We start from the raw sequence: 15,443 nt of genomic DNA on the forward strand, positions 1-15,443 counted from the left end.
GCTCTGCTAAAAGCTGTAATTATCTCACAAAAACACTTCTACACTCTAGAACAGAAAACCATTGAGATAGGGAAAAAGATTCTCGAGATCACCATTCTGCCTTGGTGGGACCTTTTCAGAAGTATAGAAGTCCCAGTCTGGATCCGAATCGCTTCCCACACTTTAGTTATCTGTCAACTCACGATTATTCTCTACTTATGGTGTCTCACTTGCCGAGTGAAACGCAGAGGCCGTCAGGTCAGGCACCAATGGGTGCTGTACACTCCTTGGCCGAACTTGGGAATCGCGCAGGGAGGGGTGACACCATACTAGCATGTTTAATTTGTGTTTGATTTTACCTGCTGTAAATCGCAAATATCTCGAGTGTTGTAAGAGTGTTACTTAGAATGTGTTTGACAATTTACTGAACTTAAAATGTGTTTGACTATGGACCTTTATGTTACTTGAGAATGTGTTTGACTATGTGCTTTTATTTGACTTTACTTAAAGTTGTGTTTGACTGTATACCGTTATTTGACTGTGAAAACCGAGTAAAGGAGGGGCATCATACCCCCTCTATGTGCAACCCACTTATAATGATTGTATTCGCCTGTATAGTGCATTGCATTTCAACGGGGGATGCACGTTAATGTTTAGCTAGTAGAAATGCAGGGAAGGTTGACTCTCGGGAGCAGGAATTTGGCTTACCTTGATTGATACTTAAGAGTGTGGAGTGTCAACAGGGGGACTGAAGGGATGCAAAATTCACAAGAACCGCACCCCCCCCCCAGTGTTTGGGCTCATTCGAAAGGAAATTTAATTTGGGACTATCTACCGGAAAGTTTGGAACCCTAAAGTGCTTATGGAAGAAACTACGAACTTTAATCGAATTGTAGACTTTTAAAAGACAAATTCAAGGCTGTGGGCGTAAAGGACTAACAGACGACAACTTGATTATTGAGGCTGTCTGGGTGTTAGGACTAAAGTAACTTGTCTAGAGAAATGGGTATTCGAGAATCCTTCTCCACAAGAGACATTAACATTACAACAAATAACCTAGAGATAGCTAACCGTCAACCTGAATCTGGAAAACCATTTTCAGCATATACATCACAAAGAGGCCCAGTCCAGCCTGTATGCGAAAAACTAAGCACAAAAGGACATTGCGATTACTAAGCTAATTTTTCCATCAGGGAACAGTTTTCGAACATCAACCCACCCAAAACATATTAACTTTTAACGAGCCCGCCAAAATATTACAAAAAGGCAAGCCCGCCAAACTCAAACAAAGAATTCTGAACTGATTTGGCGCGAAGATTAGAACTGTTCAAACTGTATAACAGGCCGCTGTTTTTGACAGAGGTTAGGTTGCTAGGTAGCTACAAGGTTGCTACTACCTCAGATGACATACTTTTTCATACAACCGAGACCACGCTTATGTCGTCAAGACAGGGAGAGAAACCAACGCGACAGTTGTAAACTCACTTCTCCAGCCTCGAAGTCCTGAAGTCCTGAAGGAAGGAAGAACATCACCATCGAGGCAGCAACCGACCACAACCAACGTGGCACCAATGAAAACACCCCGCGATCGACCAAACTCGAAGCAAAACTCCAACGGGAAAAAACCCGAAGAATCGAAAAGTTTCCACTCTACAATCTAAGGCCTGACTACCAACAGGTGAAAACATTACCTAAAGAGACTTTGAAACTATTTCTAATGAAGAAAACCGGGTACTTACCCCATAGATCCAAAACGCGCATTACCACATCAGCGGACTCAACCCAACTGAAGAATGTGCAGCTAGAAGTCTTCTCCGACATTCGGGGTACAGCAAGCAGAACCTACAGAATTCAATGAACCCCGAAATTGCGAACTACCGCTAATTGACCAGAAAGGATTGGTAAGCATAGTCCCTGCCTGCCCTGGAGTCTAACCTAGCTAGAATTAGGTATTGGGAGGTGGGAGGTGTAATTTTTACTGTAACCCCCTTTGAATGTGTAATGTATGGTTCTTTATTGAAGTAATTATAACTTTGACATTGTATTTTCTTGTCTTTAATAAAATCAAAGTTCTTTTGCACCAAACCAATTGTCCTTTGCACTTTATCACATCCCCCAAATAAATCCAGAGTCTAGAACCCAAGGGAGTGGGAGCGATTCGAACCGCTCAAGTTGATCAGAAGTGAACCTGACCCAGGGACCACCCCTTTACACCATCTCTCTCTTACCCCTCCCCTCCCCCCGCCCCCCCTCCACTGGTCTCGATCTATTTTCCCCTCCCCTGCATCTCGTTCTCTTTGTACCCCCATCTCTTCCTATCTTTTTCTCTCTCTGTACCCTCATCTCTCTGTCCAATTCCTCTCTCTGTACCTCCATCTGAATCCCATTCTTCTCTGTACCCCCTTCTCTCTCTGCATCAATCTACCCCACCTCTTCTCTGTACCTCCATCTCTCTCTCCCATCTTGCTATACCTCCATCTCTCTCCCCCGTCACTCTTTCACATCTTTCTCTGTACTCCCATCTCTCCCTTTCCCCTCTGTACCTCCCTCCCTCCAATTCCTCAATTGGTACTCCCATCTCTATCTCTCCCTGTCACACTTTCCCATCACTCTCTCGCTCTGTAGCTCTGTAATATATGTGGGTAGAACAAATGAAGGACAGAGACACCATGAGTTGCCAGTCCATGTGCTTGCTTTTATTATGTACACAAGAACTCCACGAGGCTGAGTAATGTGAGCTAAACTGAGTGTGACCTTAGTCTTCTTTATTACAACTCCAGAGTGCCTAAACAACATGGCAGCCAACCTTTTATACTGGCCCTGCATGTGTGTGCAGGTGATCATTAGGACTCCAACAGTCGCGCCCTCTGGTGGCAAGTATTATATAGTTGCATACATAACGTCACTCCCCCCCGAAAGTGTTCGGTACAAGTTATTTACAAGTTGAGGCGAACCAGAGCCCTTCGCTCGCTGGTTGATTGTCTAAGTTCAAACCCTGGCGTGTGTGAGTTGGTCGGACCATTGCTGCACAGCACTGCAGCTGATCTGACTGGACTGTCAGGAACGGTGGGTTCATTCTCGTGATTGACAGCGAGGTCGATTGCTGGTTGGGTATGTGTTGATGGATCATCGATGGTGATGTCCTCTTCAAGTCGTTCCTGGTTGTCAGTAAATCGCAATTTGGTCTGATCAAAATGCTTTCTGCACGTTTGTCCATTTAACAGTTTGATTATAAACACCCTATTCCCTTCCTTGGCCAAAACATTGCCAGCAACCCACTTGGGACCATGACCATAATTCAGAACAAATATAGGGTCGTTAACATCAATGTCATGTGAAACAGCTGCGCGATCGTGGTACATGTTCTGCCGGTGTCGCCAGGTTTCCACATGATCATTAAATCCAGGTGGACTAGGGAGAGCCTGGTTTTGAGCACTCTCTTTGTTAACAATTCTGCCAGGGGAACCCCGGTGAGTGAGTGGGGTAGCGTCCGGTAACTGAGCAGAATGCGTGACCAGCGGGTCTGTAGGGAGCCGTCCATCGCGCATTTCAAGCTCTGCTTGATTGTTTGGACTGCCCACTCTGCTTGAGCATTAGACGCGGGCTTAAACGGAGCAGACCTGACATGCTTGATGCCATTGCGGGTCATAAACTCGTTGAATTTCGAGCTGGTGAAACACGGCCCATTGTCGCTGACAAGGACGTCGGACAAGCCATGGGTGACGAACATGGCCCGGAGGCTTTCAATGGTGGCTGTGGACGTGCTGGATGACATGATTATGCATTCAATCCATTTGGAGTAAGCGTCCACAACTACTCAAAACATTTTTCCTAGAAAGGGGCCGGCAAAATCTACGTGGATCCTGGACCATGGTTTGGAGGACCATGGTTTGGAGGACCATGACCACAGACTCAGTGGAGCCTCCCTTGGTGCATTGCTCAATGCGAGCACGTGTTGCACTGATGCATGCATGACTCCAAGTCCGAGTCAAATGCCGGGGCACCAAACATGCGACCTGGCAATTGCCTTCATCATGACAATGCCTGGGTGGGTACTGTGTAGGTCACGTATAAACGTTTCCCTGCCTTTTTTTGGTAAAACCACACGATTACCCCATAAGAGACAATCCGACTGGATGGACATTTCATCTTTGCGTCGGTGAAATGGTTTAATTTTATCTTGCATTTCCCTCGGAATGGCCGACCAGTTCCCATTTAGGACACAACTCTTTACTAATAATAGCACAATCCTGGCTGGTCCAGGTCCTGATCTGGCGAGCCGTGATGGGTGACCCCTCGGTCTCAAAAGCATCCATGACCAGTGGCAGGTCTGCGGGCTGCGCCATTTCAACCACAGTGGTGGGTAATGGTAGCTAGCTGAGAGCATCGGCACAGTTTTCAGTGCCTGGTCTGTGGCGGATAACATAGTCATAAGCGAATAATGTTTGTGCCCATCTTTGGATGCGGGACGAAGCATTGGTGTTAATACCTCTGCTCTCTGAAAACAGCGAAATGAGTGGCTTGTGGTCAGTTTCAAGCTCAAACCGAAGTCCAAATAGGTATTGGTGCATTTTCTTAACCCCATATACACATGCTAATGCCTCTTTGTCGACCATACTATAGGCTCTCTCAGCCTTAGACATACTTCCAGATGCATATGCAACCGGTTGGAGGTTGCCCGATACATTGGCTTGCTGTAACACACAGCCAACCCCGTACGATGAGGCATACAAGCTAGTACTAAACGTTTACATAGGTCATAGTGTACAAGTAACTTATTTGAACATAGCAGGTTCCTGGCCTTCTCAAAGGTTGTGTCTTGAGATTTGTCCAAAACCCAGTCGTCACTCTTACGTAGCAACATGTGCAAAGGCTCTAACAACGTGCTCAACCCAGGTAGAAAGTTCCTGAAATAGTTGAGGAGTCCCAGGAACGAACGCAGCTCCATCACATTCTGTGGTCTGGGTGCATTCTTGATAGCCTCTGTCTTTGAGTCCATGGGCCTGATGCCGTCTGCTGCAATCTTTCTCCCCAAAAATTCGACTTCTGGCGCCAGGAAAACACACTTGGAGCATTTCAGCCTGAGTCCCACTCTGTCACCCGGCGGTTACGCTGGGTCGGATAAACACTAGGCGGGCGCTAGGACCTGGCGGTAACTCAGAGCTAGATTGACACCAGACGGGCACTAGGACCCGGCGGTAAGAATGGGCTGGGCGGGCGCTAGGACCCGGCGCGGTTCCGGCAGCTGTCGCGCTGTAAATGGAGGCGGACGGGGAGCGGGTGTCGAGCGTGGAAAGCCGGAGCGGCCGCTCGCTGAGGTAAAGGGCCCGGGGGGGTCAAAGAACGCGCGCTGCGGCGCTGTCTGGGCCCGGGGAGCGAGGGTCGGAGCCGGGCCCGGGGCCCTGAGATTGCCGGGCCCGACTTGGGCTCTACATACCCGGCCCAGTGACGGGCAGCGGGCCCACAGGTGGGAGTCTCGGTGGCTGTGGCACTGGGGGGCAGGGGGAGAGTGGGTGGTGCCTGGGGAGGGGGCAAAGGCGAGAGGGCAGGGGGCAAGGGAAGAGTGCAAAGGGGAGAGTGGGTGGTGCCTGGGGAGCGGGCAAGGGGAGAGTGGGTGGTCCCTGGGGAGCGGGCAATGGGAGAGTAAGTGGTGCCTGGGGAGTGGGCAAAGGGGAGAGTGAGTGGTGCCTGGGGAGTGGGCAAAGGGGAGAGTGAGTGGTGCCTGGGGAGTGGGCAAAGTGGAGAGTGAGTGGTGCCTGGGGAGTGGGCAAAGGGGAGCGTGAGTGGGCAAAGGGGAGAGTGAGTGGTGCCTGGGGAGTGGGCAAGGGGAGAGTGAATGGTGCCTTGGGAGCAGGCAAGGGGAGAGTGGGTGGTGCCTGGGGAGTGGGCAAGGGGAGAGTGGGTGGTGCCTGGGGAGTGGGCAAGGGGAGAGTGAGTGGTGCCTGGGGAGTGGGCAAAGGGGAGAGTGAGTGGTGCCTGGGGAGTGGGCAAAGGGGAGAGTGAGTGGTGCCTGGGGAGTGGGCAAAGGGGAGAGTGAGTGGTGCCTGGGGAGTGGGCAAGGGGAGAGAGTGGTGCCTTGGGAGAGGGCAAGGGGAGCGTGGGTGGTGCTTGGGGAGAGGGAGAAGGGGAGAGTGGGTGGTGTTTGGGGAGAGGGCAGGGGCAAAGGGGATAGTGAAAAGAGCGTGGGGGGGGGCGCGAGAGGATAGGTGTAAGGGACAGGGGGAGAGTGGGTGATGCCTGGGGCGAGGGTAGGGGGCAGGGGGAGAGTGGCTCGTGTTTAAAGGCGAGGGCAAGGGGAGAGGGCATCAGAAGTCTGGGGTTAAAAAGTGCCTTGTGGTCGAAGCCACTGGAATTCCAGAATTGTCAGTCGAAATCCCTCCCGGTAAGTGTGGGATTTGAGCCATTGAGTCGCCAAAGACCGAATGCCCAGGCAAAGGTTTTCAGTGAAATTTCATCACGGCCTATCGAAATGCCAGCGCCCAACCCCTAAACTCCTTGCTGCCCAGTTCTGAGCTTGGCAGATGATGGTGACAGATATCAAAACATTCCTGGTGTCAGAACGTCTGGTAAATAAACAGTTAATCTGGCCCGCAACTGAGTGGTCTGGGATCTGGAACACGGTTGTGCTGCTGAGCTTAGTAGCGTTGTGTTTAACCTGGGGTGTCCCTTTAAGGCTCCTGCTCGGGTATTCCTTGTGGCGTAAATGGACAAATTCAGGTAATTGTGATTGTATTCCTGACCCCAGATCAGAAGAACCTAGACTGGTTTTCTGGCTTTCTTTCTCTTATAGCATTGTTTTACATGTGTGATTAACAAACGCAATATATTTCCTCACTATTCCCTGACTTAGATATAGTTTGATTAGTATCCTGGAATTGTTGTCAGTAATCGGGGATCATTGGATCGTTTTCTTATCAGGGATGTTTTTATTTTGCTTGTTTAAAGAAGTCAGGGAGAGAATGGTGCAGACTGCGTGACCTGATGGAAGGAATGGCTGTGATGAGCCATTCTCTCTCTCTCTCTCTCGCTTGTTATTTTGCAATAATACAGTGTCGGCCTTGGCTCAGAGGTAACACTCTTGCCCCCCGAGTCAACACACTGTGGATTCGAGCCCTCACTCCAGAGACTTGACCACAAAATCATAATTAATTGGCTTCGAAGCACTTTGGGACGTCCTGAGGACATGAAAGGCGCAATATAAATGCAAGTTCTTTGTTCTTTCGTGTAACAGTGTATGTACCTGCCCACCCTAGAGAGGGTGAGAGAGACGGGCACATTATCAGAGACTTGCAGAGAGAACGGTTGAAACAGATGTACACAGTCACAGAGAGAGACACGCACAGATACAACTGAAAGTTTCAATAAGCCAATGGCTAAGGTCTGTACACTTTCTTATGCCCCTTTTGCAGCTCCGAGGAGCTGTTTGCGGCTCGATCGCGGGATCACAAGATTCCCCAGCGGACCCATGGCCAGAAAGACTTCATCCCAGATCGCTCCGAGGAGCAGGCGGAGAGGCTGCGGGTGTGTCGGGAGGAGCAGTGGCAGCTCCTGTCTGAAGAGAGAGTGGAACGACTGTAAGAAATGCTGCTTCTTAATCAGAAATGTCGGGGTTTGAAGTTCACGGGGGGGCGGGGCGGGGAGGAGGGGTGGACACCAGCAGCTGCCAGAAATCAGTGGCCTGCAGCACACAGTGGCCTCATCCCTACCGCAACAGTACCTCAGACACACAGGCATGTGCTGAAAGCAGGCGGGAAAGGACCAGCAGGAGAAGCTTCTCTTGTGTGGGAGTACATGAGTGCAGTGCTGTCGCCTCGTGTTGACGTTGAGAATGCACTGATCAGATTTTTCCCCCAGTCTCTGTTCCTTTACTGAGTGTACTAGTCTCCGTTGTTTTGTGCCCTACTTCTACGCGATCTCACTATTCAATCTATTCGTAAGTTGTAATTAATGCTTCTAATGCCAGCTTAATATTTTTACAGATATTCTGGTTAGAGAGTAAGTTAATTACAGATTAAAGCTATTCCTGTACACTGTCCTATCAAACACTCCCAGGGCAGGTACAGCACGGGTGAGATACAGAGTAAAGCTCCCTCTACACTGTCCCATCAAACACTCTCAGGGCAGGTACAGCACGGGGTTACATACAGAGTAAAGCTCCATCTACACTGTCCCATCAAGCGCTCCATCAAAGTAGTCCCATAATAGAAATAGCACAGATTAGACGCTGAGTCAGTGCAGTTTTATGGGGAGTACACTGCTCGGCAGGCTTTCCCTCGACTCAGCACCAGTTAATAATTCTGGTGACAGTCGAGGGCTTAGTACAGTCGGATACTTAGACTTTGGAGCTTTATAAATGCAGGGGACTGTGTGGTTAATAATGTGTTCTCCATTCTGTTTTCTTACTGAGCCAGCAGATTTGCACTGACTGTATTGCTGTGTTTTATTTTGCGGGAAGTAGCTGCGTAAAGTTGTTCTTTTCATTTCATCCAGAGGAAGCCTGATAAAAGCAGAGTGGAAACCTCAGGAGAGTGTTGTCGAGCTGAAATCCAACGCAGTGAGTTTATCTTTATTGCATTCCTAATGCGGATTGCTCTGGTCTGAACCCTTAACCTTGGAGACTTCTGGGGCTGGATTGTCCGGTGATGTACGCTTCTGTTTTTGCTCTGGAGGGGCGGCAATAGTGGCGGTGAGCTCTTCTGGGCGGGCAGCCAGCTTCCAGCGTCCCGCGGGTGTTTTCGGGGCCGGTTTTGCTGTGGTGCGGAGCATTACCGCCTGGAAGAGTTGAGCCGGTGTGCAACGTCCCTGGTTGCGACACAGTTTCGCCCCACAGCACTCCCCGCTGGGACTGCCTGTGAAAACGGACGGTCTGACCTATACTGGCTGCAGTGAGGTAAGTAATGTCCACCTCAGGTAAGTGTGGTTGTTTTTTTTTTGCGATTTATGTTGTGATGGCGTGAGTTATTTATTGGGAATGTTTTTGGTGGGTTTTTTCAGGGTTTTATTTCTGTTTCAGAGCGCTCCGAGGCCGGCTCGTTAGCTTGGGATTTTCGCATGCTCCGCCGGCCTAGTGCCCTGAGAGAGGTGTACAACGTCTCCCTTAGCGCTCCGCCCCACACTCTGGGCTCGGCTGTAAAATTTGGATGACTGAGGCGCAAACGTCACCGCCCTGAAATCAGCAAAGCTGAAAGTCCAGCCCCTTTTTGTTTTAACCACCAGTCAGAAAAAGACAGTTTTAATTTTCAGAAAAAGTATAACCTTCCATCAGCTCACCCAGCCCAGGGGAGTGGAATCACGTTTTATAACAAACTCATTAACTTATTGATATGTGACTCCATTTAATGCTATTTTAACAAAGGTGCTAAAATTAAATAGATTAGCTATTTATTTATTTATTTCAAGTAACATACAAGGGAAACTGGGAGGCATCATTACAAAATGGCGAACAGCCTGATTTCACCTTTTAGTGCCTCCTCTTTCTGTCATGTGACGAGAATTTGATTGCCAATAGCGGAAGTCATCGCGGTGGAAACCAATTTGTCGCATCGAACCAAAATCACAGCTGATCTAACGGTGCCTCTCATGAATCCATGATCTACATATTCTACCAGCATTTCAATCAGCTTTGCGACTCGGTGCAAAAGGCGCACTTTACCAAATCTCACCAGAAATCATTCCACCTTACTGGATGGTGTCAGTGGTAGCACTCTCACCTCTGAGTCAGAAGGTCTTGGGTTCAAGTCCCACTTCAGGGACTTGAGCACATAATCAAGGCTGACACTGCAGTGGAGTGCTACACTGTCGGAGCTGCCGTCTTTCGGATGAGATGTTAAACCAAGGCTACTACTGCCTTCTCGGATGGTGGTACAGGTACAGGTACAACATCCCATTAAACTCTTTAAAAAGAGCAGGGGAGTTCTCCCTGGTGTCCTGGCCAATATTTATCCCTCAATCAACATCACTAAGACAGATGATCTGGTCGTTATCTTATTGCTGTTTGCAGCGTTTCCTACATTACAACAGTGACTACACTTCGTTGGTTGTAAAGCGCTTTGGGATGTCCTGAGGTTGTTAAAGGTGCTATATAAATGCAAGTTCTTTCTCATGTACAGTAACTAAAGATTATTACAATCATTTTATCATCGGTATTTACTGTAACTGCAACATGTCTCATTTCTTGTCTCTGTTGCATCATCTCCCCCTCCCCGCAACGTCCTTTCTCTCTTCTACACAGGGGAAATTCTGGCACACCATGGGGCACGTGGAACACGGCAAACAAATACTGTACCCAGAGGAAGCACTGTATCTTCTTGAGTGTGTGAGTATGCAAAGCTGTTGGACCTACTGCGTTAAAAGCAACTGCTGCACTGGGGAATTTTAAATTCATGCTTGGGAGGTATTTAAATAATCTTTGTTGCAGAAAGCTGGCCAGTTACTGAACTTTACCAAAAGCAGGAAAGTTACCAAGTTCGATTCCCAGTCTGTTTGACAGGGCTACGCTTTGGCCGGGGGGGGGAGGGAGGGAGGGGGGGAGGGGGGTGGCGTTTGATACAGTTGGACTAGGCGAAGGAGGGATATATTTGCTTGGCGCTGACTGCTATCCTATTGCTCGGTGCCGGAAAATCCACACGTTGGATTACAGATCGGGCTTGGCTGCGCAGCATGCTGCGGGGGAATATCCTGTTGCCTCTCGCTGTCTCGGCTCTCGGGTGAAGAGTGTCTTCTTGCATGAGGTACTGGCAGGTGACTGAAATATCCCAGCAAAACAGGAAAGGGTGGACGATGAACAAAAGATGCACTGGCCAGCGTACAAGTTGTTCTCTGTTTTCCTGTCCTCAGACCATGGGCCACCGTACATTGTCCTCCAGCTTTCCAACTCGGCTGGTGATGTGCAGCGTCGGTGCAGTGGGGCAGTCCCTTGGCAGGAAGCACGATTCCCGAGGGTGGAATGGACATTGCCGGTTCTCCTCGCCTCACTTCCACTGTCATCAATGGCCTGGCCAGCTGAAAGCCGGCAGGTTTGAGTAACCAGTAATCTGTTGGCATCAGCCTGCGACTTTCCAACTCTCGCTCGGTTACCTAGAACCAGCGGTCTCTCTCGGTCTGTTCTAATGTATACATAAAGAAATAGGAGCAGGCCGTTTGGCCCATCGATCCTGCTCCGTCATTCAATAATACCATGGCTGATCTGATCCTGGCCTCAACTCCACTTCCCCGCCTGCTCTCCATAACCCTTGACTCCCTTATCGTTGGGTGTAATGCTGGGTGTAGTCCAGAGGCCCCTGATTTAACTAGAAATGATAACACCCACACTTTTTGCAAAACAAACTTTCCACTTGGCCCAGGTGTTTAGTTTTATGGAGGAAGAATATATCTGAGGGTGTGAATTGTTATTTAGAAGTGCCCAACCTCTAGAGTTAGCTGTGCCAGGAATTGAAGCCTAAAAGCTTCTCTTTCCCTCCCCCCCCCCCCCCCCACCCCCCCCGCCTCTTTTAGTCAGCCTCGGTGATTGCCGCACTTGTAGGACATGTTTAAGAATTTCCAAACCAAACTACCGTGACCCCCACATAAATGGAGTTTCTGTTTACCCGATATGTAGTGTGCGCTCGCTCTCTGTTTACACACACCTCACTTAGCTACCCTCCAGGATTGTGTTGGCAAGAGAAAAGGCTCGGGGTCCCTGTGGCACACCGAGCTACTGGTAGAGTTTAACCAGCTACAACTGGGCAACTTAACAGCTTAGTTCAGCTGCTTGCACCATTAGAACCCCACTCCTTACCTGTTGGGCCACTGACGTGTTGGGTTATCAGTGAGCTGGGCTGGTTGGTAAGTCACCAGCAGGACCCTAGATGATGCCTTGTCCAAGTATATCCGATTAATTTTTCCCAGTGCGGCGGCATAGTTTCTTTGAAGCTGTTTCTGCTGTTCTGTTTCATGTGCATTGGCTACTGTAAATGTAGGCATGTGGAGATGTTCCTTAGAATCATAGATATTTATGTCACGGATGGAGGCCATTTTGGCCCATCGTGTTCGCGCCGACAAAAAGCTATCCAGCCTAATCCCATTTTCCACTTTTTAGTCTGTAGATTACGGCACTTCAAGTGCACATCGAAGTACTTTTTAGATGTGGTGAGGGTTTCTGCCTCTATCATCCTTTCAGGCAGTGAGTTTCAAACCCCCACCATTCTCTGGGTGAAGAAATTTCCCCTCAAATCTCCTCCAAACCTCCTACCAATTACTTTAAATCTATGTCCCCTGGTTGTTGACCCCTCTGCTATGGGAAATAGGTCTGCCCTATCCACTCTATCTAGGTCCCTCATAATTTTATACACCTCAATAAGGTCTTCCCTCAGCCTCCTCTGTTCCAAAGAAAACAACCCCCGCCTATCCAATCTTTCCTCATAGCTAAAATTAGGGAAGTTATTCTGAACAGCCGGCCGGATCGGTCGCATTAATATTTCAGCGCTGAAGACTTAAGCCCGGATCTCAACTTCTGGCGGGAACAGGGCAGGAGTGGACGGGTAGTTGCCTGGCCCACCGTAGCGTGAGGCGCAGGGGAGGGGCATAATTCAAACTTCTGGGCCTTGCCTGCACAGGCCACCTCAGTCAGTGGGAAGAGCCAGCTTGCCAGAGGGTAGGAGCAGGAATTCGGCCGGCAGGAGGGCACATCACTGGGGTTTCGGCGGGAACGCTCCCATGGCAGTCAGAAGTGGTTGGGAGGGTGTCGCTGTCGGGGAGACCGATGTTTCTTTGTGGAGCCTGCATTGGGATTCCTGTTCCTCCCGGCCCACAAGGAAACTACGAATAGGATTAAGTATACTCTCCTCGCTGGGCCTCTTGCGGCCCTGCTCCTGTTTGGCACCGGGTTGGCCTGGCAAGGTATCCACGAGTTGCCCCACGCAGGCCTCGGGTTAAAATTGCAGTCGGGGCTCGCGCTGATGTTATCGAAGCTTGAACTGTATATTTAAAGCAGGACACCACCCCCCCTTGCCCCGCCCTCCCCCCTGCTGCCTTCCCATGTGTGACCCTCCCTCTCTTGCTCAAAAAGAGCTGGTTCAAATTCCAAACTTTGGAAAGGCAATGGGTAAGTGACTGCAGCCATTTTTACTGCCCACCGTGTGTGTAGGTTTAAAATCGCCACTTTACTCTGTGTTATGGAACTTTGGGTATAGGAAGCGTCACCTCAATCTGCAGTGGGACTAAACTAATGCTAAGGTTGCCTGTTAGTGTTGTCAGTAAGGCCTCTTGTTTGTATAAATACTTAACTGCAGTTTGCCTGCCTTCCAGGGGTCCATACAGATATATTACAGAGAGCTGCCACTGTCCATTCAAGAATCGTACGAGATTTTACTGTCTGCCAGAACCATTCCATTGCAACAGTACCAGGTACTGGAAGTGACCTGATTTCTGACACCAACTCCGGGTCCTGGGTGCACCTGATTCCACCGTGGACAACGCAATGAGCCATGTCAGTCACAGCGCCCAGCGCACACCATCTGTGGCACCAGCGAATGTTTTCTGTTGCTCCCTTTGTTTTTTTGGAACATGTACTGGTCTATGAGCTGACAGTGTACAAAAACATGGGGGGAGGAGCCACAGGACTTCTGACATTACACGGGACTCTTCTGACATTACACGAGACTCTTATCTCATATCGGCATGCTCCATTGCACATTTTCCATTATGAGTAAACATCGAGGCAATGCAAATAGATGTTCCTCTGGTGGCAAAAAGAGTGCAGTGCAGCATTACGGCTTATTCCAGAGGTCCCATTGGTGTTTTAAACAGACCCTGAACAAATAAACTACCATGCGCACTCACCATCCCACACCCCACCAATACTCACCGCCTCACACCCCAGCAACACTCGCCGCACACACGCCCCGCCGACCCACGCCCACCAGCACGCCCCACCAACACACATCCCAGCCACACACGCACTACACACACCATCACCTTGAGACTCAGCTGTGCTCATCACTTTATTTTGAGAAATCGTCGAGGCTTTGTAATGCTGTCGAGTCTTGTACTATGAGGGAAACTATTCTGTGTGACTGACTGCTGATTACTCCTTGCTCGGGTGCAGCTCGGTGGGTGCTGAGCACCCATGTCCAGGTGGCCATTATTGACGCGTGTTGACTGAGTGTCAGAAGGCTATTTGAGCGTGGAGAGCGTCAGCGCTGTTTGATTGTGTCCTCGTTCAGAGGTCACGGACAGTGATCAGGCGTGAGAGTCCTGGGACTGGATTTTCGGCTTTAATGTTTTTGGGGAGATAATGGCGGCGGGGCGGAAAAGTTAGCGCCTCAGTAAGTAAGTTTGGGCAGCTGGGTCCTGAGTCAGGGGACGCAGCGCTAAGGGAGGCGTTGTGCACCTCTCTTTGGGTGTTAGGATGGAAAAATCCCGAGCTAAAGAGCCGGGCCGGGAGCGCTCCGAGAGATGCCTGGGGCGGGGGGGGCAGGGCAGGGGTGGGGAGTGGGGGTCGGCAGGGGGGGGGCAGGAGTGGGGGTCGGCGGGGGTGGAGGGGGGGGGGGGCACGGGAAGGGCGGTGGGGGCCGGCAGAAGGAACCAAAAAGAAAGCCACAAAACATTCCCAAAACATTGCCTACGTCACAACTCAAATCGCAAAAAAAATTAAAAGACAAAATAATCACACTTGCCTCAGGAGTCCTTACTTGCCTCTTTGCTGTCGGGATCGTTGGGGCGGTCACTGCGGGGCGTGCTTTGGGGCATTTGGGTTGGCCAATAGTCCAAACTTGCGCCGGTGTCGCAGCCAGGGGCGTTGCACACCGGGTGCAGCTCTTCCGGGCAGTGCTGTTCCGTGCCGCCGCTAAACCGGACCTGAGGATCGTTGCAGGGCACTGGAGGCTGACCGCCCGGCCAAAACACCTCACTGCCGCCATTGCCTCTGCTCCCCGGTGAAAAATGGAGCGCAGAAGACCCAAAAATCTAGCCCCTGGCCTTTCTACCCCGTCCTTTGCCTAAGGGTGTTGAGGCAAATTGTAGGACCCTGACTGTTGGCCTAAACATGAGCTGCTCACTGGGTAAACCTGTTTCCCCATTGGACGGGCTTGGTAAATTGTTTGTAAAATACTGGATAGATTCAGAAGACTGCATTTTGCATAAGTGCATGTGTCGGGCACGTCAAACATTTTCCCAATGTTAACCAAGAGTTCTTTTCCCAAACCCCCCCCCCCCCCCCCGTTCCCTTGGCGCAGCCACAGCAACCTGTCACCCCACAGCACTGGGAGGTTTTAGTTAATGTGTGGGAGATATGGATGTGGCCTTGACGCCTCTCAACAACAACGTGTATTTATATAGCGCCTTTAACGTAGTGAAATGTTCTAAGCCGCTTCACAGGAGTATTATGCGATTTAAAAATTAGCGCAGGTGACCAAAAACTTGTTCAGAGGTATGTTTTAAGGAACGTCTTGAAGGAGGAAAGAGAGGTAGAGATGCGGAGAGGTTTA

At 49.9% G+C, this 15,443-nt stretch overlaps 1 protein-coding gene across 4 annotated transcripts in view; it reads left to right on the forward strand.

Moving 5' to 3' along the window:
• The window catches only part of tsen54 (TSEN54 tRNA splicing endonuclease subunit), a 103,674-nt gene that overhangs the window by 55,891 nt on the left and 32,340 nt on the right, over positions 1 to 15,443 (forward strand). For 2 of the 4 annotated variants that reach the window (XM_070857498.1, XM_070857499.1), the window contains exons 2-5: positions 7,389 to 7,553; positions 8,470 to 8,533; positions 10,211 to 10,294; positions 13,264 to 13,362. In XM_070857498.1, the coding sequence (XP_070713599.1) occupies positions 10,229 to 10,294; positions 13,264 to 13,362 (165 nt within the window). In that variant the 5' untranslated portion in view covers positions 7,389 to 7,553; positions 8,470 to 8,533; positions 10,211 to 10,228. Of the gene's footprint in view, positions 1 to 5,171; positions 5,298 to 7,388; positions 7,554 to 8,469; positions 8,534 to 10,210; positions 10,295 to 13,263; positions 13,363 to 15,443 lie in introns of those variants that run through there. The other 2 variants (XM_070857497.1, XM_070857496.1) reach the window with 2 other exon arrangements.

The sequence above is a fragment of the Pristiophorus japonicus genome, chromosome 16, assembly GCF_044704955.1.
Source record: "Pristiophorus japonicus isolate sPriJap1 chromosome 16, sPriJap1.hap1, whole genome shotgun sequence".
NCBI classification, from domain to species: domain Eukaryota; kingdom Metazoa; phylum Chordata; class Chondrichthyes; family Pristiophoridae; genus Pristiophorus; species Pristiophorus japonicus.